The sequence below is a fragment of the Rhinolophus hipposideros genome (genome assembly GCF_964194185.1).
Source record: "Rhinolophus hipposideros genome assembly, chromosome: 13".
NCBI classification, from domain to species: Eukaryota; Metazoa; Chordata; class Mammalia; order Chiroptera; family Rhinolophidae; genus Rhinolophus; species Rhinolophus hipposideros.
Window position 1 is genome coordinate 65,380,889 of NC_138059.1, and position 23,072 is coordinate 65,403,960.

Consider the following 23,072-nt stretch of genomic DNA (forward strand, 5'->3'; position numbering starts at 1 on the left):
GCAACAGGCATGCGATAATTATTCTCATACACTATACAGGCAAATATTAAATCCTAACAAACTATTTTGTTCCTCCTGGCTTTTGCTAAAGAACAATTTAGAAGAGGCTAATCCTGTGGCTACAGACAAACTCTAAAAATGTCATTTAGAAAAACTCCTTTACTCACAATGTCCCTTTAATCTTCCAGAAACTAAATCAGGTGCAGAACACAAACAACAATACAATTGGATTACCATTTTTCTATTGACAACAGAATATCTGACCACAAATATATAAATATAGTCTTGAAACTACAGCCTCAAACCATAATTTTATACACATTCACTCTAGTTTACATATTTCTCATAAATAAGATTTCTTTATCACACTCTAGTTGGATATAACTATTTTACTAAATTAAAATTACAGTGAGAAAAACAACCTCAGATCACTTGTATGTGTTCTAAGCTTTGGAGAAATGATAAAAATAACTTTAAAATAACTTCAGATAATATAAATTTGTAAAACTGAATTAACCTATGATCCTAAAATATGCAATACACAATTAAATAAATCTTAAGATGCAGAAAGTGAAGCCACCTAATTCAAGATCGTATCTCTTATCCTCTTGGAAATCTGATAGGCCAATTCAAAATTACTATTTGAATTACCACCAGAATTCCTGAAACCCTATTTGTAGTGAAGATTTCAATTGCATCTGGTTTTATGCCCCTGAAAGGCAAATTCATCTGCCTTAAGACAAGTTTAAGCTTCTTCTTGAGTCTGAATCTACATTTTCAATAGAGAAAACAGAATTAGAGCTCTTAGTTCCGCTTGCTTCACCTCTCTTCGGCCCTTCCCCACTCCTCACCCCCAGACAACCCAAAATAAACACTCAAACCAGCAATATATGAACTGACCAATCTTGGGATCCCATGGACTTGAGAAAACCAGAAAAAACAAAGATGGAAAGAATCACTGCTTTGCAAACAAGGCCTTAATTAGGTACGTAAATAACAATCCTTTTACTGCTGTAGCCCTGAGTCCTCTGACGGAAGGTTCCCCCACGACTTCTCACACCTACACAGTACAAACATCAACACTACAGCCTCTCCCAAATTTTGAGGCTTGAACACCCACACATTGCGAATGCTCTCAGATCTGACACTTTAATACTTACCTGAAAAAGGCATCACTACCAAAAAGGCTGTCTTAAAAATTATGCTTTGACAATCACTCTAATAAGAAATTCCTATTCCACCCTGTCCTGAAAGACTAACTTCCCCAAAGACTAGGAAAAACGGTTAAAAGAAAAACCACAATTGGTGTTGTCATAACCATCCATTAGTCTCCTCCAGGTCAACCTTTAATTGTTCAACAGTAACTAAAACATTATTCACTTGGAAACATAGCACTTCTAATAGTGCTTTCCTGAATGCAAGTCAAGCATTCCTTTATGCTACTATTTTATCTTTTTACCTGTTTATGTTTTATAATTCTAAGATTTATAAACTGGGTGGAACCAACAGTTAACTGCAACAATAACAATTCACAGAGAGGTTGGACTCGAATATGAAAAATATGAATAGCTGAAACTTTTGAAACATGAAACAGTCAAACAACTCTTCTAACTAAAGAACATTTCATCTAGGAAATGAAAAAAGCACAATATGGGAGGCTGTAGCTCAGTCTCTTTCTGTCTTTATCCCTTAGATGAACCATAAAAATAGGCACTAGCCTGTGAGTACAGAACCTACAAACACTGAGTCTTATGATAATTTGGCAGCAGACTTAAGAAGAAACTTAATATTCTCTGCCTCTCCATTCCATTCCCTTCTTGTTTGTTCTTCAGATGAAGTTATGGTTTTTGATACAGGAGATTTTCATGTTTTCTTAGCCTCATTAGAGGGACAAGTGGTGGCAGGAAGTGAAAAATGGCTAAGTGAGAGAAGACAATCTATATAAATGTGGGCAAAGCCAACAACTGTGTAAACTAACTGGAAGTTTTGTTGACCTAATTAAGGAGACCAGCTTCAATTGGGCTGCAGTGAAGTCGCTGAAATATAAATCATGGCATATATAGCTAGAAATATTTGTTAGGGAGCTAGGGGAGGTGATTGATATTTTAAGCAATCTTTGAAATTTTAATGAGTTTCTTGTTTTTCAGTCTTCTAATTCATTGGTAAACACCACTGATTTCAACATAAATAAGATTTTCAAAGAAGGAATAGGAAAATCTATAACGATTATATCCCAGAGAAGCTTGTCAGATATTATGACTTGGCTAATTTTAAGCTTAACTCCTCTAGTGGTGACTGAGAAGAATGAAACCAACACATTATGGAACATAGAGGTAGCATGATAAATTGAATCACAAACTTAATAATAATCCAGAACTCTCTGAGACTGTTTGCATCAAAACATGTGACATGGATGGTGAAGAAAGTTCGAGTCCATATTTTCAAAGTATATACTAAAATAAAACTGAGTATCCCAGTAGATTGACTACAATGCCATTAATTTTTTGGATAATTTATACTGGTATCTTCTAACTTCACTTTCTAACTACTATAACCCTTGCAAAGTATACCACTAAGAATGCCTGAAAACAGAGTGAGAGGAGTAACTGTGTAAATGCCTGAAACTGGCCTGAAAAATTCACTTCTAAGACATAAGACAGATTTTTTTTTTTTTTTTAGGATATGGAATAATTTCTAAGCATTTTCCAAATTGAGTGGCTCAGCAAATTATACAATTATGTAAAATATTTTTATTTTGAATTTAGTTATGCAAAAATGTTACAAAATATATATTCTTGAACATGAACAGGACATCAGCTGTTAAATGTAAATACTCAGAAATATAGTACCACTCCCTTAAAAAACAAACCACGCATCAATTCACACAATGCCATCCCCGGGGGGGGGGGGGGGGCAGTCCCCAACCCAAACTCGGTTTCAATACAAATGGGTCTTATTTTGTTGGAGACGATTTGCCAGTAAATGATGACAACATGAAACGTCTTAACCCTGTTTCATTCCTTCACATATAAGAAAACTGACTACCATTATCTCATACTTACTCCTACCAATATGTATTGGTGTACTCTAGTAAGCAAAACAATGTAAGATACTTAGCCTTCTTTATTTTTAAGTTACTTTACGTGACTGTCTTATTTGGCCTTTTCAGTGATGAGAAGGATTGTCAGACGTCTGCACCTCTGCTCCCCTTGGACGCCCCTGTCAGTGGCTGCCTGCACAACACTGGTGTGGACCCACCGGCCCAGGGACCTGCAGTGATTTGCACCACTGCACACACCCAGGCTCCACCGTGCAAGCCCAGCGTCCACCTGAAGCCAAATTCCAGAGGAGAGGAAAAAACGACTGCTTGCTTTTTTATTTGCTCTATAAAATCCACTTAAGCACTCGAATTGCTTTCCTTTAAATAATTTAAATTTCGTTTTGATCACCTATCAAAATGGGAAGACAAGTTTCAGGTGAAACGGAACCTTATCCAGAGAATAGTTTTTTTTGCCAAATCAGCAGTTTCTTACTTTTGACAGTGCCCCTCTTTCATAAACACTGGAAATGAAAGTATTTATTCAAAAAGGAAAATACAGTCTATTTACATGTTAAAAACAATCACTGTTGGTATAAAAATTAAGATGTCTCATATGAGAAACAACGGGTTTTGTAATTTTTAGCATAAATTTCGTAACTACTGGTTTTAAAAGCCTTCACGTATACATATTGGAATACTCCACCAAACACACACTTTAACGGCATTTGCTTTTGTTTATTTTTAAGAATGGTGATAAAAGATCACCATGGTGATTGGGGAACGATGGTTCAGTGTTTTGTTTATGGATTGAATTCTAACCACGGATAATTCATTGAATTTCTAGTGAAACTTATGCTCTAAGTTCATCAAGGTCCAGAGGTTTACTAGGAAATAAGTAAAAACATCATCTGTGAAGTAATTTTTCAATAAGCTAACATAGAAATAAAGACAGTGCAACATGTAACATAGCTTTCCATATGCTCAAGTTTTAAAAATATACACAGTACCTAAATAAATGTGAATAACAGCTTAATATATATATGTGGGTATATGTATGTGTATATAGTCTTGCTTACATGTTTAGGCTTAGGGATGTGTGGATTAAAGTAGGTATTTCTATTTACATAAACTATACATAAATATTCATGTATTAATTTTACAAAAAAAAGAAGTATGATAGTGCTATGTTTAAAGTATACTATTTAACCTTTAAGACAGCAACTCAATATTTTGTGTCTCCCAAATGAGGACGTATATTTGTAAACACCAAATATACTTTTCTGTCGTTTCTTTTTTTACTTATTTATAACTTAATGGCCAAAGCCACAAGAACAGTAGGCACACAAATTATTTTACTGGTATTCAGAAACAATCCAGTCCAACGCTACATTTAAATAACTGTTTCAATGTAACAAACGGTTATACTTAGTAACACACGGAAAAGTTACCATAAAGGAAACAACTCCACATTTTCATTACTCATGAAACAAAACAATGCAAACTGACACTGTGCTGTGCAGAATGGTGGACAAGGAGATAAAACACACTCACACATTAAAAGTGTTCCACACAGGCCACATGTATAATATGGATATATAGGCATCTATGCAAAATAAAACCAGTCTATGTCGTGTTATAAAAACCTAGGCACGTGCAGCTCCTCACTAAGGATGCAAACTGATTACCTAAAGAGGAAATAGAACAGCAGTTTCATGACTTTGACAACTGAACTCATAACCACCTAATAACAAAGTGTACACTGATGAAGAAACAAGGTGCAAAGTAAACAGTGACAAGGCAGACACTCACCTTCGGTGCCATTGGGAGTCATGGAATTACTATTTATATGAGAGTTATCGAGTTTGGGGCCACTGGGGGATTCACTACTACCACTCAGACGGCTATGTGGGCTGGTGAGATCCTGCATTTCCATAGACCTAAAGACAAGAAGCCTTCCGTTGGATCGTTGTACCAAATTCATGACACCACCATTTAATGCGCTAACGACTTCACACCTTCTTTGAAACACAGTCACATAAAAGTCCCATTGTATCTACTTTCTGAGACTCCAAATAGTTCATCTCACATTTTACCTGCAGTCATCCTTTCCTAACATGCAGTATAGAAAGGTGTCACTTGCCTTACCTATCCAGCCAAACCGACATTCCCAAGGAGCTTTTCCAATCTTTTTCTCTGATACAGCTCAAGTCACAGATGTAATAAGACAATGACATCGATTTTAATTTTTTTTAAAAAATCACTAATACTTCTTTTTTATTAAAGAAACATTATTTTTCTCAAAAAAAAAAGACAGATACGTAAACAGGTATGACAGGAAAAAAAAATCACTTTTCTTAGGAATCTGTTTCATCTAATAAATTAGCAGTAGGTACTTCCTTATAATTTACCACCCAATTGTAATTTAATGGGTCTCCAAACCAAATAAAACACTTGAAGCCTATAGTCTAGTGACAGGGAATGAGACAGTCCTGATGCATGTGTTTACTCTGGCAAACTGCTTAATTGTTCCTCTGTTTCCCTTGAAACAAATGCAGCATTAAAACGTTATGATGTCGGCTCACTTGTTTGCTTTGTGGATTACATACAGCCTGCCCAATTGAAAAGGGATCAGGGCAACAACACACAGTGAGTCCCTGCAGTATTAGCACTCAGAATATCTCAACTGTCACTCACTCAGGGCAACAATTCTGCTGCAACGCTCTGGTTATGCATTTTTACCAGATACAAACGGTTAAATCCCCCCCTGAAAGTTCTTGAGCGTCAACACTTATTCTATAAAAGGTACAGAAGCTACTACTCATGTTCACAATTGTACAACTATCCATGTATGGTTCCTATTCTCTTAATGAAGAGAGGAGAGGATTTACTTAAAGTGGCTAAAAACGAACCTAGATACGTTTTGGTTTCGAAGTTTTGAAAATCTAAGGCCCATTCACTTTATTTTAAATGTATGTGTGTTGTTTTTTTTTTGAAGGGGAGAGGGTATTTAATATTACATGTATGAAGTGAAGACTGTTTGCTCCTCAGCCTCACCAGGCCAATAAAAGCGAATTATTTTAATTTGGATGCACTTACTGACTGTAAATACTAGTTTTTAGAATAGCTTAATATGAACCATTTTGCTTCTAAAGTGAATTGTTACTTCCCCAGCTCTTCTGCGTTCAAACTAGAAATGGCTTAAAATCCAAATTCTGTCTCCTCATTCTCATTACACATTCAGGTTTCTGAACTCCAGAAACTACAGCCCATAATCATTTTCAAGCCTAGGCTCCTCTTCCCTTTCTACTCAAAATGTTTTACAAGCGCGCGCACGCACACACACACACACACACACACGAACACACACAAATTGCTAAGTAATTTCCAACCCAGGCTGCTGCTATTAATAGAAATAATTAAGAAATACTAGACAAAAATAGATATGGGTCAGAGAGAGGTAATCTCCGAAAATGTCAAATATCAACAATATCCTTACCTGCAACTTGAGGAAACAGCAACATCTGAACTGGTTGGAGATGTTTGCACCTGTGATCGGGGTAAAAAATTAGAAGCTGTTGTTAACTCTGCTTCAGTGTCAACTGTGGATTATACAGAGCACATGGCTGAAAACGACAATGCTCTCTTTTAACCAAAAGAGAAAAAGGAGGATACTGCAGCAGTGAAAGGCATATTGTCTTTAAGTTGAGGTCTCTGCCGCTGTTTCCTCCTGCAGGTCTACCCTTCTCCTCCCCTTGTCAGGGGGGAAAGGCAGCCAAATGACTGGATAGTGATTCATCACTAGCCTATGACAGCTGCAAACAGGATCACCCCTCCCCCAATCAACATGCAAAGCAGCCTTGCCCAGGCAGCTCGGAAAAGGTGCTTGGAAAACAGAAAAGAAAAAAATCGCTATTAGCAAAATGAGTGTTTCACAGCAGCAGTTCAAGCAGTCACTTTCCAGCATCCTCTGAAGAGCTTTCATCTTCTACTATCACCAGCTGAAACGGAGTTCCCGCCCACCCCTTTGACTCCCCACAGTTTCTTAACCTTATCACGATGGTTTTCTCTTATATTGACTAGTTGTCATTTAACATTCACGGAAACAGCTTCCGGGCAACGTCCAGGTCATGCTGGACTAACTATACACGGCAAAGGCAAGTTTTCACACCCCAAGTCCCATCACGGAGCTGTGTGCTCACTGACCCACAAACATTTAAAGTTTGGTGCATGCTTATTCCTCACTGCCTGGTAAAATAGGAAAAGCAGTTAGCTTTTTGTTTACTTTTCCATCTTGGAAACCCTGAAAAGGAATGGATAGCTTAATAATAATAATCAATATCCCAGTTAGCCAGCCTTTGGGTGTCTTTTGTCTCCAGACAAACCTGTATTTCGGGACTTCACTGAACAACTAATTTAACAAGCTTGCAGGCTTTGCTAGTCACTGCCTCCAGAGGCAGCACAAACTGCCAGCAGGTGATAAGCTCAGGTGAAGGTGGTCTTGCAAGCTCAGGCTAATCACGCTTTACAGTAACGAGTATTCTGCACAGTGTTTAAAATGACTCAAAATTCCCAATCTTTGATGTGCATTTTCATTCAACCTGAACTGACATCAATCAGGGTTACAGAACAAAGATGAGAAGTGAAGCATCTCAAATAGCATTAATGTTATCCAAGCAAATATCTTCTACTGAGTCCTGTTATTTTTTAATTATGATTTATGAAATTAAGAACTCCTACCTTTTGGCAAGAATAAGGCACTGCTGAAGTCTAAATATCTTGGTGCAATGTTACCTGAAATTTCTAGGTGTGCTTTCCTACAATACGGGTAGGATGAAAAAATAATTTTTGAGATGCTTGAGCATTAAATGAAAATGTAATTTTAATGCCTGTAGATATGTCATTTTGTGATGACAATCTTCTGTAATTTTTGTTAAAATTAATGTTCTCACACAAGATTAAATGTTTTCCTTTAGAAACTGCAGCAATATACCTCAAGGATAAATTTTTTTTCTTTATTTCCACTTTTATACACCTGGAATAAATTATAGGTGAGAACTAACTTAGTTTTAAGAACTCTCTTGGCTTGACTATGTGAAAGAGTATGTAAAACACACTTTCTGTTCAATGTTAAAATACATTCCTATTCTAACATGAGCTACATAGTATAATCTTGGACACGTAATTTTAGTTTCATTGTATAGTTTGAAAGTCTGATTATATTTATATTTGAGCTTAACCTATCATTTAAATTTCAAAACCAAACTGTTAATTAAAAAGTGAACTTCAAAATAATTCTAATACATTTTCTCACTGACAAAATAATGTATTTTCACAACATATTTCTTTTATGCTGACTCGACTCAGTTTCTACTGTACTTTTTATACACTACAATTTTTGAAAGTCCACATCCATGATCTTCGTTTCATTAAGTATACTTCAGATATATTCTTTTGTGTCTCAAGGATTATTTAAACCATGTGTTGTGTGTTACTGTATTTAAAAATGACTCTTTAATCAAAATAACTTTAAAACAACTAATCCTCACTTAGGCTGGTCAGCTGAATCCACATCGTGGTCCAGGAAAAATAAATCTACTCTCAAGAATGCCAATGCAGACAACAATTAGACACAGATGTGAGCAAAATTAGTTACAGTTTACAAAATGCTACACTTCACATGCTTTTAGTTTTTTATGTGTAGTACAAGATTACAATGCAGTAAAGAAACATACTCTTATAATGACTTATCTAAAAAGAACACCTATTTCTGATCGGTGTTGATTTTTCTCTTATGTCTGACAATATCTCTGGAAGTTTCTGTGCTTTCAAGGTCTAAAACCATAACGGGTTTCAAAAATAATTAGGCATATTTTCATTCAAAAGAGAAAAAAATATTTCATGGTTTTCAGAAAAAGGCGCTCAGTCAGCTCACATTTTCTGCTTTACGTCATTAAACTTAATTTGTTTCTTGTCTTCTCCTAATCTGGTCTTTTTAACTCAAATGCTCCTATGAGTACAAAAAAATATTTCCCATAACATTATAAATGGCCATTTTAGATTACAAAGAAGTCATTTCCCTTTAATGCTTTTTAAACCTCTTTGTATAGTATACCCATAGTAGCATACTGACAGAGTTGTGAAAATGCAGAGAGAAAAAAAGATAACCGAACTTCTTAGAATTTAAATTCGAGAATCCTAAACTAGTAACTTTGACTTCTGATTAGTTAATGAGGTCTTTTAAGTTTGCCTTTTTTCTAATTAAATTTATAATTCTTCCCAGATGTAACTTTTGTTGATGTTCAATTTGTCTCTCTCATTTTGTTAAACCTCACATAGTACTTCGCCAATCCATTGAATAGCCACATTAAATCTGTTAATACCACGCTCTTCAACCCCAGAAATTATTTCCAGAAGGCACACTTGCTTTGAGAGATCATCAAACAAGACTTAAGGTACACATTTTATCACATTTTCCCTACCACAGAGCTCAGGATACAGAGCAAAATGCATGACGTTTGCACTGTTTATTATACTTTGCTAAATGACAAATCAAAAGCATCTGACAGAAGATCATGTATGAAAGCCAAAAAGTTAATAATGTTCTGTGAAAAGTAAACTGTAAATGGAAAGGGACTCTAAATCTCAGCAGCACAGAGCAAATAAAATGTAGGTACTTGTCTAAATTATGGGTTTTCCACAGGCTTTTCTGCTTGCTAGAAGCAATTTTTATAAAATGACTATAATTTTAAACTTTCTTTTTTTCAAACTAAAAAGAAAATTTCAAAGTGAAAGTACTGAACTTATCTAAATAAATAGAGTTGGCAGGAGAGCGAGTTTTGCCCAACCACAGATCAACCTGAGTACTCCCAAATTTGAAAGACAATGGCAATTTTCTAATCAGAACGTATTTTATAGGGGGGGGGGGGAAATGTGCCTTAGGCATAAATCTGCTTTTTAATCAGAACATATTCTTGCTAAAATTCTTCTCAGTCAATATTTCGACCGAGGTGTCCATGCTGTCATAAAAACCTAAATCTAAAATTGACATAAACTTTTGTGAAGAGATGGATGCCTTTTAAATGTTAACACTTCCTTCCGTATCAGTGTCCCTAACATGACTGCTTTAATGCTATTACTGATTTTTAATAGAATATACTGTATTCCTTTTTGAAGTATGTCATTTAAAGAGAATGACAAAATAAGAGTTCCCTCGAACACAAAAACACGTATTTAAATGACACTGATGCTACCTATAGCTTTAAAGGATTGTTTTCAAAAATAGCACTTTTTGAAATAGTTGAATGAAATACTTTTGATATCTGATTAAATGGAAGAAGTGGTTTTATTCTCGATGCACGTGTTTTTCTTCTTTCCAAAGTTTTCTGATAAATTTTTGCATTCAAATGAAAATTTTCTTTTGAGAAAATCATTTATCATGTCTACGAACCTCATATAGCAGCTGACTTCCCTTTGGCACTCTAAAATTTCAACAGTCGTTCAGTTAGGCTTCTCTGTCACCGCGAAGAATTTCCAGGATTGAAAATCCATGGCTGCTTGCTCACTGACTGAACACTTTGGGCCTTGGGAGAACTCAAGCAGTGAGCAAGTCAAATATCAAATATTTGATAATGCCAAAAAGCATGACTATTCCTGTACCATTGTTCTCAAATCCAAAAGGTGGGCAGAAACATTCCCAGAAGCCTAAAATAAAACCTACTCTGAAAGACACATTACAAAAAAACAACCCCAAACCTATAAAACTACACTATATGCTTATACCGTCTTTTTGTTACCCCTTGTCATTTTGAGAAATGAAACATAAAAACGCTTGTCTAAATTCAATGACAGCTCTGAACTTACTGAATTCTTGCAAACGCTATGCTTAAATGTGTTCAAAAACTCCTTCCAAGACATAGAAGCTCATGAGTCATTAGCAACTCATAGACTGAACAACAAATATTGTAAGTGGTAATTCAAAAGTTTAAGAATCTAGAATCTTGTTTTTTTTTTTTTTTTTTTTTTTAATTTCAAGGTCCAGTCAAGTCCCATAAAGTGTCAGTAAGTGAAAAACACATCAATTTGGCAAGTGTTTATTATTTTACCTTTTGAAGATGAGCCTGTTTAATATAATGCTAGGGGAAATTTGTTTACTGAAGCAAAAAGATTTCCTTCCTTAAAAAGTGGTATCTACTTTTGTTATCTGTTGCCCTTTCAAAACGTTAATTCCTTCCTTCTTTTCTCAGATCAACCTAGTGTGTAGGGAAAGTTATCTGCCGGTTGCAATGAATACATCTATGTAGCTACATAAGTATCTATCTATCCGGCTTTATTCAGTATCGCAAATAGTTGAAGTTTGTGCAGCAACTCAGAAAAGAGACACGAAGTCATCTCTCTCCAAGACTATAGCCATGCGTCGTTCTATTTACTGATACAGATCACAACAAAAGTAATTGCTAACCATTAATTTGTCATGATCTCTTAATGATGCTAATCGCTGAGATGCTTTGGGGGTGAAGAATTAATACTTTGACGCTGGGCCCCTGCGGCTCAGAAAGGACGAGGGACAAAGTGTCATCGTCTTCCCCCAGGCTGTCCTGTTTTCCTTTGCAAGGAAACCAAAACAAGACGAAAAGCGCCCCCGGTATCTGGAGCTTCGCCCCCAGGACAGCGGTTGCCAGTCACCACAATTTCTCAAACAGTCAGCTTGTACTTACAGCGCTCACATCGGCTGCGTCCACCCGTGTAACGCGCTCCTGCGACTTGTCTGGGTTAGCAAAGCTCCACGCCTGACATAGTTTTGCTCCTGGAGAAGGGCGCGCGGGAGGCTGCGGGGAGCGCGTCTGCAGGGCTGAGGCCGGCCGCGGGGACCGCCGCCTGGCCGCTGCTGCAGGCTCGGGCTGCCGGGCGACTGAGCGACAACGCGTGCCCCAGGAACAAAACCGCCACAGTGGCCGGCCACAGGAAGGCTGAAAGTCGGAAGTGGCACCGGCGAGTTTCTACCTCGCCCCAAACTGGGAGCCATCAGCTCCCACCGTGGCGTTTAGAGACCGTTTGGAGCCAGGCGCTCTGGCCCCACCGAAGCGCAGCAGCTGATAGCATCTGAGCACCCTAGACAAAGAAACAGCAGAATCGCATCCCTCGGTTTGTTTGCGCAGCCTTGTAGGTCTGCCCGTGGAGCCTCGGGGCTTTTTTTTTTTTTTTTTTTTTTTGGGGGGTTGTTGTTGTTTTTGCAACGCCAACCACAGCTATTCTCTTGTCCCAACCTTATTGGTTTAAATGCAACAATTGGAAGGAGCACTGCTCGGGCTGACTCAACCTTGCTGCTTTAAAAAAAAAAAAAAAAATTTATTATGTAAATGAACGCGCCCCATGCTATCAGAATAAACAGCTGTGTGCGGAGAACTTCTCGGAGACACTGTCAACACACATCTCTGGCTGCAGCAGCTACCAATTACGAGCTTTGGGGAGTAGTTAGTTACACGTTATCTTTTATACTTTTCCAAAAGGTTTTTTTTTTTTTTTTTTTTTCCAGGCCCTGAAACTTGGGGAAGTGATACTTTTCAAAAAAAAAAAAAAATTTTTTTTCCGAATGTACCAACTGACAGGTCTGGGGAAGATAAAAAAAAAAAAAAATAGAATGGCCATTTCCACATTAAGTACGCAAAGGGAGGTTTTAAGCAAACGTGTAAGCTGTTATCAGTTTAACAATGGAAGCCTGAATGATGATTCTGCACTGGTTTCTAGAATGGCAAGTTTTACCTGAACAACGTTTGTGGATGGGAACCAGCTAATATTTCAGTGTTAATACTTTAAAATGATTTGGGGGAAAAAGGTTTATTTTATCTAGAACTCTTTCTTTACAGTCTGTTCTTTTTTAAAAAAAAAAAAATTTGAACTCAACTCGGAATCTATGCATGATAATCTATAACACCTGGAGAGTTGAGCTATTCAGCTTATGACTAAATCACAGCTCCAGTTTAAGTTATTTACTTACTGTCCTATTTTAGGCAAATAAATGACTTCAGTTTTAGATTGATGACTTTACTATTTTATCGATCTCAAATATTTAAAGAAGGCATCACTTATGTGACTGGTTATTATATTTCTGTTTGCCAGCCCTCTACCACAGTTCAAGTAACAATGTTTATTTGTGATACTACTCACTCATCATAACCAATTTTGTACTCTAAAATCTTTATACTCATTGGATTGTCCTTAAAACTGTTTTGTCACGACCCATAATACTATTCTATGTATCTGGGCTTTTTATTAGTAATAAAAAGCATCTTTTCATTAAGGCTCTTGCCTTGATATGCAAAAACATTTTAAAAATCACAGTAATTGCTTAAATAATTTTAAAATACATTTCCAGATCATCAACTAATAAATCAGACAGACACAGCCTTACCTTATCTTTGCTAATTTGTAAAAAAGCACCATTCTGAGGCAAACAAAACACAAAGCTTCTAATGACCAAAATTCAATATGGACCGCCCCAGCCCCCGGAAAGGATGCCAATCTGAATTCCTCAGAAAAGAACGCTTTGTCAAACCCAAGAGACAGCTCAAACTGCAAACTCACCTAGGATTTCATTTTGTATGGTAGCGGCAAGGAATCATGGGCTAGTCATCTACCATATTTGGGAAGCCGGGTCAAAAATCAGTTGATTGCTATTGGATCTGTTCATATATGCAGCAGAAATAGAATTACGTTACCACCTACAGCACTTTCTCAGACCAGAAGTCTCACTTATTCAATATACTAAAGTATATATGCAGAAAATAAAATTCAGCACGTAATGGAGGTTTCTAGAGCTGTGAGGAAATGTAATGTTACACTAACTCAATCTATATCATACAGTAACTGCTTTTGCTATCATATTTATTTCTAAGCTCCATAAAATATAAAATTGGAGGTTCTGGTTGGAGAATTTAACCCTATTTGAAACTTCACATTAAACTATTGTACCCATGCTTCCCCTAATTTAAAATTATTTTAGACATAAAGGGTACAATATTATTTTTCTGATCCATGAAAGAGTATATTGGCAAATCCAGAAGACACAAACTACATGAAGTCAGAACCAGAGGGATATCATGTAAAGTATCTGACTTTTATACAGAATTGCCTACATTGTAATAAAATTTATTACATTCATTTTTATATTGAAACTGAATTATTTTTGTTTATATAACCAAACAACATACCATGACAGAAACAATGTATGCAATTAGGAAGAAAATTATGAAAAGCATGATGAATGTAATGTGACCACTAATTGACATGATATAGGTCATGCTTCATAATTATATAACGAAGAGCTAAGTCATTGGCTAAAAGAAACATCTATGTGCACATATAGCACTTTTAACTGGTTTCCTTCCCTAAATTAAAATTAAGTGGATTAAAAACAATCACGTGCTTATCCACAAATTGCCTGTTACTACTTTGGATATCAAATATGTAATAATTATCATACAACTTACACCTAAAATATAGCCCAAATGTAAGCCATTACTAATAAGACACAATTGACAGTGCACTGTTAACTTCCAATTTCTAAATTTTCACCAACTATAATTGCATACTTAACCACTAACTTTAAGGACCAGGTGTTCCCTAAATAAAGTCATATACATTACAACAGAAATTGGAAAAATTTGCTGAAATTTTGCCATTAGTAAAGACAGGTAATAGTAGAAAACATTACTATATGATAGTTCCTGCAGGAATTTCAACCCATAAACATGAATAGGAGTAAAAATTTTTCTAATATGTTTTTTTCTTACTGAAACAAAATTACATATATAATTTTACCTGGTAAAGGAAAACACTTGAAATACTCAACTGTAACAAAATGTCTGAATACCCTCAAAGAGACATACCTTTCATATACTGTATCTCCAAACAGGTTTTATCTTACAGAGCAAGCTGTTGCCTAGATATGTGCCTGGTTACATAAAAGCCTGTAATTTTGATAGAAATGGTTTGTGCTTGTCAATTAACAGAGAATTTTAAATAAAGGCACAATTACAAAAGTAAACACAAGTGCCTAATTTTAAAAAATTCAAAGGCAGATATACGGGATTCATTAAAACAACCAAAAAGGTAACTGGGAACTTTGCTAAAAAAAAATAAAAAAAAAAATGGGTAAACAGTCGATGCCACCAACTTAAATATAACAAACACTGAGAAAACAAAGGATAGAACACGACTGTCCCTCTCCCTATTCTATTCATTCACAATCATAAAGTTCTTGAGTAGTTGTGACATTTCCAATAGAAGCTATACTCAAAAGTTCTTTTTCTTCCATTTGTGTTTGCTTTTAAGTAATTTCCAAATTAAGCATGCATGCTATTACCTGGTCCGATGTAGACCATCTCTTATCTCTCTGTTTCTCCCATTCATACGGGATTATTTCTCAAAAATACTAGGCTGGTACATGGCACAACAGAATTAGCGCTTAACGACCAATGGTTTTTCTTCAAAAGCAGCATCCGAGGTATTATTTCTGCCACATTATTCAAACCAGTATTATCTGCAACTAAGTCCACATTTGCCATTCAGACTGTTCAAAGTGGAACGGCAAACAGAATATTCCAAAATACTGTACGTCTAGTCCTTCTGTTTCCAGGTAGCTCTAACTTCTTGTGGTCTTGGACATTGTACTGTTAGGTTGGTGCAAAAGTTATTGTGGTTTTTGCAACTGCTTTTAACCTTGTAGATTGCAATTACTTTTGCACCAACCCACTACATTTCTGGCTGTTTTATGGAACCCTTGGAACAGTGTGTCTGGAGAGCTGACATTAGGATCCTTGCTGGCATCTGGAGTGGTCACTCCCATGACCTCCTCTTTCCCCACTGGCACGAGACCTACAATGAGAGCCCTGCTCCCAGAAGCCTTCTGCTGAAACGCAACCAAGTAAAACATCCTCTATTTATTTTAAGAATGATATTAAATCCGCCAAACTGAATGTCGACCAGCATTGTGCTAAATGTTTTCCATTCAGACTCCAACGTGAATAGCTTTTAACAGTAAATTTAAGGAGGCAATTACTAACTAGTCACTGTACCACGGAAAATTATTTTAATAAATATTGCAGCCTTTATACCAACACAATATGGAAATATGACCTATGTCCTGGCCCCTTAATAAGCACATTGGTTATTATTCATACATATGAGTAATAACCATTTATTTATGTAGGGTGGAAAATGTGTTATCGTATGTAGTAATGACTGCCCATAGGATGTGTTTTTTTTTAATTATTACTCTTAATAAAACTTGGAGCAACATTTCCTGAAACCAATCATGATAATGAGGGCAGCAGTAGATTTTTAAGCAAAGAGAATGGGATGATAGAGGTACTTAAAAAAATACGACATATTAGGTTTTTTATTTTTAAATCAACTGATTTTCCAAAGTGGCAAACAGAGTTACTTTTTTCTACTTTCTGCCAAAAATGTGTAAATAATTGGGCTAGGAAGCATATGCTTAATCTCAGCAATATGCTATTTTGCTTTCTCACATGGTAAAATGGATTTCTGTTGACATGAAGCAACTTAGAAAACCCAGGTTGTCTCCTCTTCAGCCTCTTTTTCCCCCCAAGCCCTGGGCAAAACCAATCTTGTCAGCACCTCCCAATACATGTAAGAGGATCTGGAAACTTGCTTTGTGTTTTCCAGGTTTCATGACAGCTGAGTTCACAGTTTTTAAATTCTCCAGAAACAGTGAATATCACATGGAAGAAGGAAGGGAATGATCATTTATTGAGTGCTTACTATGTGCCAGGCACTGTGCTGGGCTTTTGATATTCCTCCTTCATTTATTTTAACAAATAATGTCCCAGCTTATCTGTATGGGTCCTAAAATTGGTTTCTAAAAAATATGTCATCCTCCTCCTTTCCCCTCCCCCCAACTGTTTTGGGATCTGCCTCATTTCTCCAGCAGCATCCAAGTTACCAGGAAATGGCAGACGGAACACTGGGGTATTCATACATCCTGGTTACAATATCATTTTGGAGCAAGCTGAGACCCAACAAGGTTAAAAAGTCCAGAAAGGTATGTGATATATTGAAACAATATATACCAAGACGATATATTCAATATAGAATAGACATAAGCACGATACAACATCAGCTTATTTACAAACACATTTGCAAGTTAGTTCACAGATTCAAAACTAAAAGCACATTCAATGGTCGACAGGGAAAAATAGCGATGAATCCTTAAACTTGAAATGATCAAACCAGGAGGTGGATACTTTTTCTCATTATTTATATAACAAAAAGGTGAACTATCTTGCTACAGTAGGGATTATAAATATTCCCAACTTTTTCTTTATAATAAAAAAGAGAAGCTGAAAGTCCGAGTTCACAACAAGCAGTTATACGGACAACTTGTTTCACAGTTCTGTTCATGTCTTCCCTTTTGAATTACTTAATTTCAGTTACCCAGTGTGCTATGCTTTGATCTTAATAGCTATTACATCATAAACACTTGATTTGTTCACCTAGGAAATAATTACATCCAAAAGGCCCTCCAAGTCTCCTTAGGCATTGGGAGGTCCATTTCAGGTATTCTGAATCAAGAAGCTCTATTACTGTAACAAAGGAAATGCCAAGAAGAGGAAAAATAAAAAACCAAAACCTAATAACCTATAGGATTTTTTTCCTCCTTCAAGCAGCATTAACTTTTCCCCCCTCCAGTCTCCCAATCGAAAAAAAAAAAAAAAAAGTAACCTCTAAAGCTGTTTTAGACAGAAGGTCAGAATTCAAAGGATTGGTAACTTAATCCACAGTGTGCTGCAATCACAGCACTATTGGAAACACAACCAGAAGCACCATCATTCTAGATGTTTTTATTAAGCAATGTCAATAGGTATACAACCTGGAGACCTCCCTACTGTAAAGATTCATACTTGCAGGCGATCAAGTTGCCTTGGGTTCTTGAATTTTACTTTACAAAGCAGTACAGTAAGGAAAAAATAGACTCCGGTGAATACAAGGGAAATCAACAGCTTCAGTTTGTTCAAATACTGAGAGGCCCTTCTTAGGGTCAACTGTTAATAAAGATAAAAGTGTTTTAGTCTTCTAGATGCTTACAAATAATGAGAATTCTTATTTCAGATGGTTTAATATTTGGAGTATTATACTGATTTTTTTATTTTATTTTAAACGTGTGGTTCATGTTTTTTAAAAAATTGGAAGCCTGGAAGTGTCCCCAGCTTCTTTCAGGGATTCCGTTTTAATATCACCAACAATCTGGTTTGCCTGAATTGCAGCGTCCAACAAAGGCAAGGATCCAGGGTTTTGTGAATTTGTCTATTTTAAATGTGTGCGATTCTTCAAAGCAACGCCCTTGATAGGGAATTAAAGGCTGGTGGCTTGTTTTTGTAATCAATGCAAGGAAAAACAAATAGTTTACCAAAAGGTCACAGAGCCGGGAGAGGGGACCTCTCCCACACGGTCATCAGTGACAGGCCCTGCTGAAAGATCCACAGGCCCCCATTAGCTCCAGCCTCCTGGGAGAACAGCTCCCTCGCCTTCCTGCCCTTGCCTGAGGACGATCCCCTTCCCCAGCAGAGAGGGTGGAGAGGGGTAAAGAGAAGGTGAAGGAGAGACGAGACAAAAAGAAGGCGGAAAAAAAGAATGATGGTCCTCAGTCATCACAAAACCAGCTCCAGGGTCCCAGGCCTCTTTCAAAGAACATGGGTCTATGACTTAGAAATTCTAAAGGAATAAGATAATGTGGTTGGAGTTTATATGTTTTACCTGTACAGTACCACTGCTAGTGTACCCATCTCTTTGGAGATGCACTGTATTTGATAAATTTAAAAACCGTTTTTTATAAAAGGAATGGCCTAACTCACCAAACATAAATGAATTCATGATTAATTATTGAAGACTATTTGAAAGGAGAACCCACATCTCTCAGCTCTGCGTGTACAATTTCCCCAAATCATGCCTATTACCAACCAATGAACAACCTATATTTGAAAAAGAAAAACCAGATATTTTAAATGAGATATTTCACATGAAGACTTTCCTGAATAAGCATAGGGTAACCCGGGTTTCCTTCTCTCATTTTTCTATACTTTTGGATTTTATGTCTATGAGTGTTCAAGGTTTACACATTGTCTTTTTCCTCAAATGTGTAGAATTATTAAAATATATAGTCAGGGGTACCACTTACTAGACTAAGATGAATGCATCAGAGACTCGAGTTCTAATTCTGGCTTCAGCATGCGTATTCTCGGAGCCCGTTGTTAGCGCGTTACTCATATAGTACTTTCAATTTGTCATCTGTAAGCAGGTTAACTAGAAAGGGATGTAAGGAGGTGACACACCTTTCCAAAATGGCATAGGGATAAAAATGTCTGCTACTACAATGAAACTCCCATGGACATTAAAATAGCAACAGAAAATTGAACTTCAAATCAGTTTAACTAAATAAGTGTAGAATGAGTGCCCAGACAGGGTATCACAAGTTTCCAGCTTGGTATACAAAATAGATGCTCAATAAATGTTATTTAAATTAATGAATACACGCATACTTGACTACTTGATGGGACGTGGCTCTGGTTTGTAAAACAGAAATGATTCCCCTGCATTTCCTTTGCTTCTATGTTTTCTTTTGTTTACTTTACGTTGTTATATTTGCCCACATACCCCCATTGGGAACTCTAAAGTTGGTTATTATCACCATGGGAAGTTAATGTCCTTTTCATGTTCAAAACATATTTAAAATACTTTTATGGAACAAGATGGACTCATGGAAACTGCTAGGAATTTGCCATCCTGACAACAGGGAATCATAACCAAACTCGTATGGAAATTAAAAAATTGAAAGAGATCTAAAATCACTGTATTTACATGATATGTGTGCTTAGGGTTTCCAGGTGGGAATTCCCACCCATTTTCAGGAATTTTTTTGCTTTCCTGTTCCCGAATCCCGAAAAAAGTTGGTCAGAAAATGGGCTCCTTGAACCCAGGTGGTTGATAGTATCGGCCATCACTTTGTGGAAACAAGTCATCGTGGAGAAGAGAAAACAGTTTATAGCTCGGGATTCGAGAATGGGAAAGCGGAAAAAAATGCCTGAGAACGGGCAGGAATTCCTGCCTGGAAACCCTATGTACGCTTGAGTGTGACAGAAAAGTGGAATAAGAAGTTATGGTTCAGTAAAATAAAAGCTATCATACACTATATTTTAGTTGTATCCATCATATTCCTCCTGAAGTACTCTGCTACAGCAATTCATATTTCTCTTTTACATTCTTAATGAAAAATCCAGAAAACATTAATAAAAAAATGTAAAAGGATACACAATAGAATGACAGTATCTTTAAACAAACCCTACATCTCCTGCCTTTAGACATACCTCATTGTAAATGTAGCCACAATACTGTCATCTACAAATTTTGCAGCTTTTAGGCTATTCAGAAATCTAACCAAGCTAGTTAGTTGGCCTGTCAACCAGCCAATCATTCAGCAAATATTTATCATATATCTAGTATGTTCCAGGTACTGTGGCACTAGGAGATATAGCAGTAAACATTACAGACAGAATTCCTGCTTATCATCTGTGCATAAAAGTGTGAATAAAACACAGCCAACTGAACAGATGGATTCATTTTTGCTTTCTCTACAAATCCCACTAGAGCAACCATGAATGGATTTTTTTTAAAGCATCAGTCCCAGAGAACAAAGAGGACAGGTAATAAGAAAACAGTGATAAATTTTGGAAGTGAAAGAACAAGCAGACCATTAGTAACGGATTGAAAAGATCTGAGAAAGCTGAATCCAAAGTTGGCAATGAGGAAAGCTGAAAAGTGGTCCGACTGACACCAGCAAAGCCCCCCATGTCTCAGCAATGGGTGGTACCAGGTACTTCCAGAACTGGAAGTAAAGGAAGGCTAAAAAATGGATGTTTGGGTACAGGTCAGTATAAGAAACAGATTCCTTTTGCCACTCCACATCATCAAATAGATAGGCTGAAGGAGAAGGCCTGTAGAATATGTTGAGGAACGGGCACCCTACTCAAAACAGGTAGGTTGAGTTTCCTGAATGCTGAATGCTGGGACGCACTGAAATCTGGGAAAATGGCCTCCACTCCCCTTCACCATCCTTTTCTCCATTAGAATTCCTAGAACACTGGCTGCTAGACCAAGGTTATCCAGGCAGGAGCCTAAAAGAGCCTTCATTATGAGTTGTGACCAGCCCAAGAGATAGACTTAAAATACTTAAACCTGAGTGTCTCTCAAGGAAAGAACCCAGCCTAATCGCCACACAGTAAAAACCATGGACTATAAGTCCTCACACATCAATCAATTTTAAGGTGCCCACTTTTACAGATAAGCCAAATGTCAAGGATCATCTATCTGTGTCTGAGGAAAGCCTCTACCAAGAAATGTAGAAATCAACTGAACAGAGAAAAGCAACTTGCAGGAAACAGAGATTAGGCAAAGCAAGAAAAACAAGAACAAACTCTCATTAATATCCCCGGAGATATAAGATACAGCAGCCATGACACAAGATAGGAAAATAACAATAATGATTTTTTTTTTTAAAGAGGAACATCCAGCAACAAAAAAAGAGCCCTGAGAAAAAAAACGTAGGATAACAGAAACATGTAATTCAGTAATGTTTGAAAAATAAAACAGAGGAAGTTTCCCAGAGAATAGAGCAAAATAAATGAAAAACAGCAGAGAAAATATGACAAGAAAATAAAAAGCTGTAAGAAAATATGGTCCATAATCCAAACAACTGGAATTTCAGAAAGAGAGCAGAGAAAAGGAAGGGTAAAATTTAAATAAAAAAATTCTAAAATACTTCTTGGGGCATGACTTTTCAGATTGAAAGAGCTCAATGAGTACCCAACAAAATGGATTTTAGAAAAAGACCCATACCACACCATTGAATATGGTTGAGAAATTTCTAAACACTTACAAAAAGGGTAGCTTATATAAGTTTCTACAGAGAAAAAGAAAAAACAAACAAACAAACAAACCCAGATCGGATCCATTACAAAGCATGGGTCATGACTTCAGACTTCTTAATTGGAACATGTATTTCACAAACTTTATATAGGAGAAAAACTGAAGATATTTAAAGGAAGATGTTTGCAGGAATGTCAAGTCTCAAAAAATGTATTTCCCAAATATCCTTTCTCAGGAAGCTAAAAGAGGCTATGTCCCATTACAGGGTGGGAGCAAACCTCCTTTAGGAAATAAATAAACCAAATAGGAGAGAGAAGACTCTAATCCCTGGTGTTGGCAGCGGTAAAGGGGATTTCTAGCATTGATGGCTCTGCACCAGGCAGCCCAGAGTGGACAAGCTCAGGAGGCACAAGGGAAGTTTACAAGATGAAAAAATTGAATAGTTGATGCATCTGGACATATGGGAAGGAGCACTAAATAATCGAAGGAGTGTGAAATTGAATTGTGAAAAGGAATCATATTAGAGTATCACATGCTGCTGCTGTAAAGAGCACACATGTAGATGCAGCCATTTATACAATCACTTGACTTTTAACATTATGTACATCTAATAATTTTGATTAAAATAAGAATAGAAAAATAGACATTTTCTTGCTTCCGTGTGTGTGTGTATCAGTTATTGACAAGTAATATTTTCAGGTAAAATTTCGTAGAGGGGGGCATGGGGAAATGGTGGGTGCTGTATTAGCTAGCCAGGGAAAGCCTCTTTGAAGAAGTGTCCTTTAAGTTGAGACATAAATGATGAAAAGGTGACAGACTTATAAAAAATTGGAGGGAGGGGAGTGTGGTCTACACATAAAAAACGTTCGAAGGGAACAAGCTTGGCAAGTAGGAAGGAAGAAAGAAAGGAGTATGGAGGATAGTGGACAAGAAGGAAAGGACAGGACCAGGGCTGGATGTGGAGCGTGGGCTGTTGTAGCTACTAGGTGACGAGTTGGGATTTTATTCTAGGTGTAACAGGAAGTGACTAGAGGTGTTTTTTGTTTGCTTGCTTTTATTTGTTTTGGAGCAGAAAAGTGACACTAAGAAAGTC

General features: G+C 36.7%; 1 protein-coding gene across 13 annotated transcripts in view; it reads right to left on the reverse strand.

Annotated features, from left to right (window-relative positions):
• The window catches only part of EYA1 (EYA transcriptional coactivator and phosphatase 1), a 157,418-nt gene extending 145,425 nt beyond the window's left edge, over nt 1-11,993 (reverse strand). For 2 of the 13 annotated variants that reach the window (XM_081070349.1, XM_081070347.1), the window contains exons 1-2: nt 6,537-6,797; nt 4,850-4,977 (exon numbers count right to left, since the gene is read on the reverse strand). Coding sequence is in view for 9 of the 13 variants with exons in the window: in XM_081070347.1 (XP_080926473.1) it covers nt 4,850-4,973 (124 nt within the window). In the remaining 4 variants the exon portion in view is untranslated. Of the gene's footprint in view, nt 1-4,849; nt 4,978-6,536; nt 6,798-11,754 lie in introns of those variants that run through there. The other 11 variants (XM_081070354.1, XM_081070352.1, XM_081070357.1 and 8 more) reach the window with 9 other exon arrangements.
• Nucleotides 11,994-23,072: the final 11,079 nt, after the last annotated feature.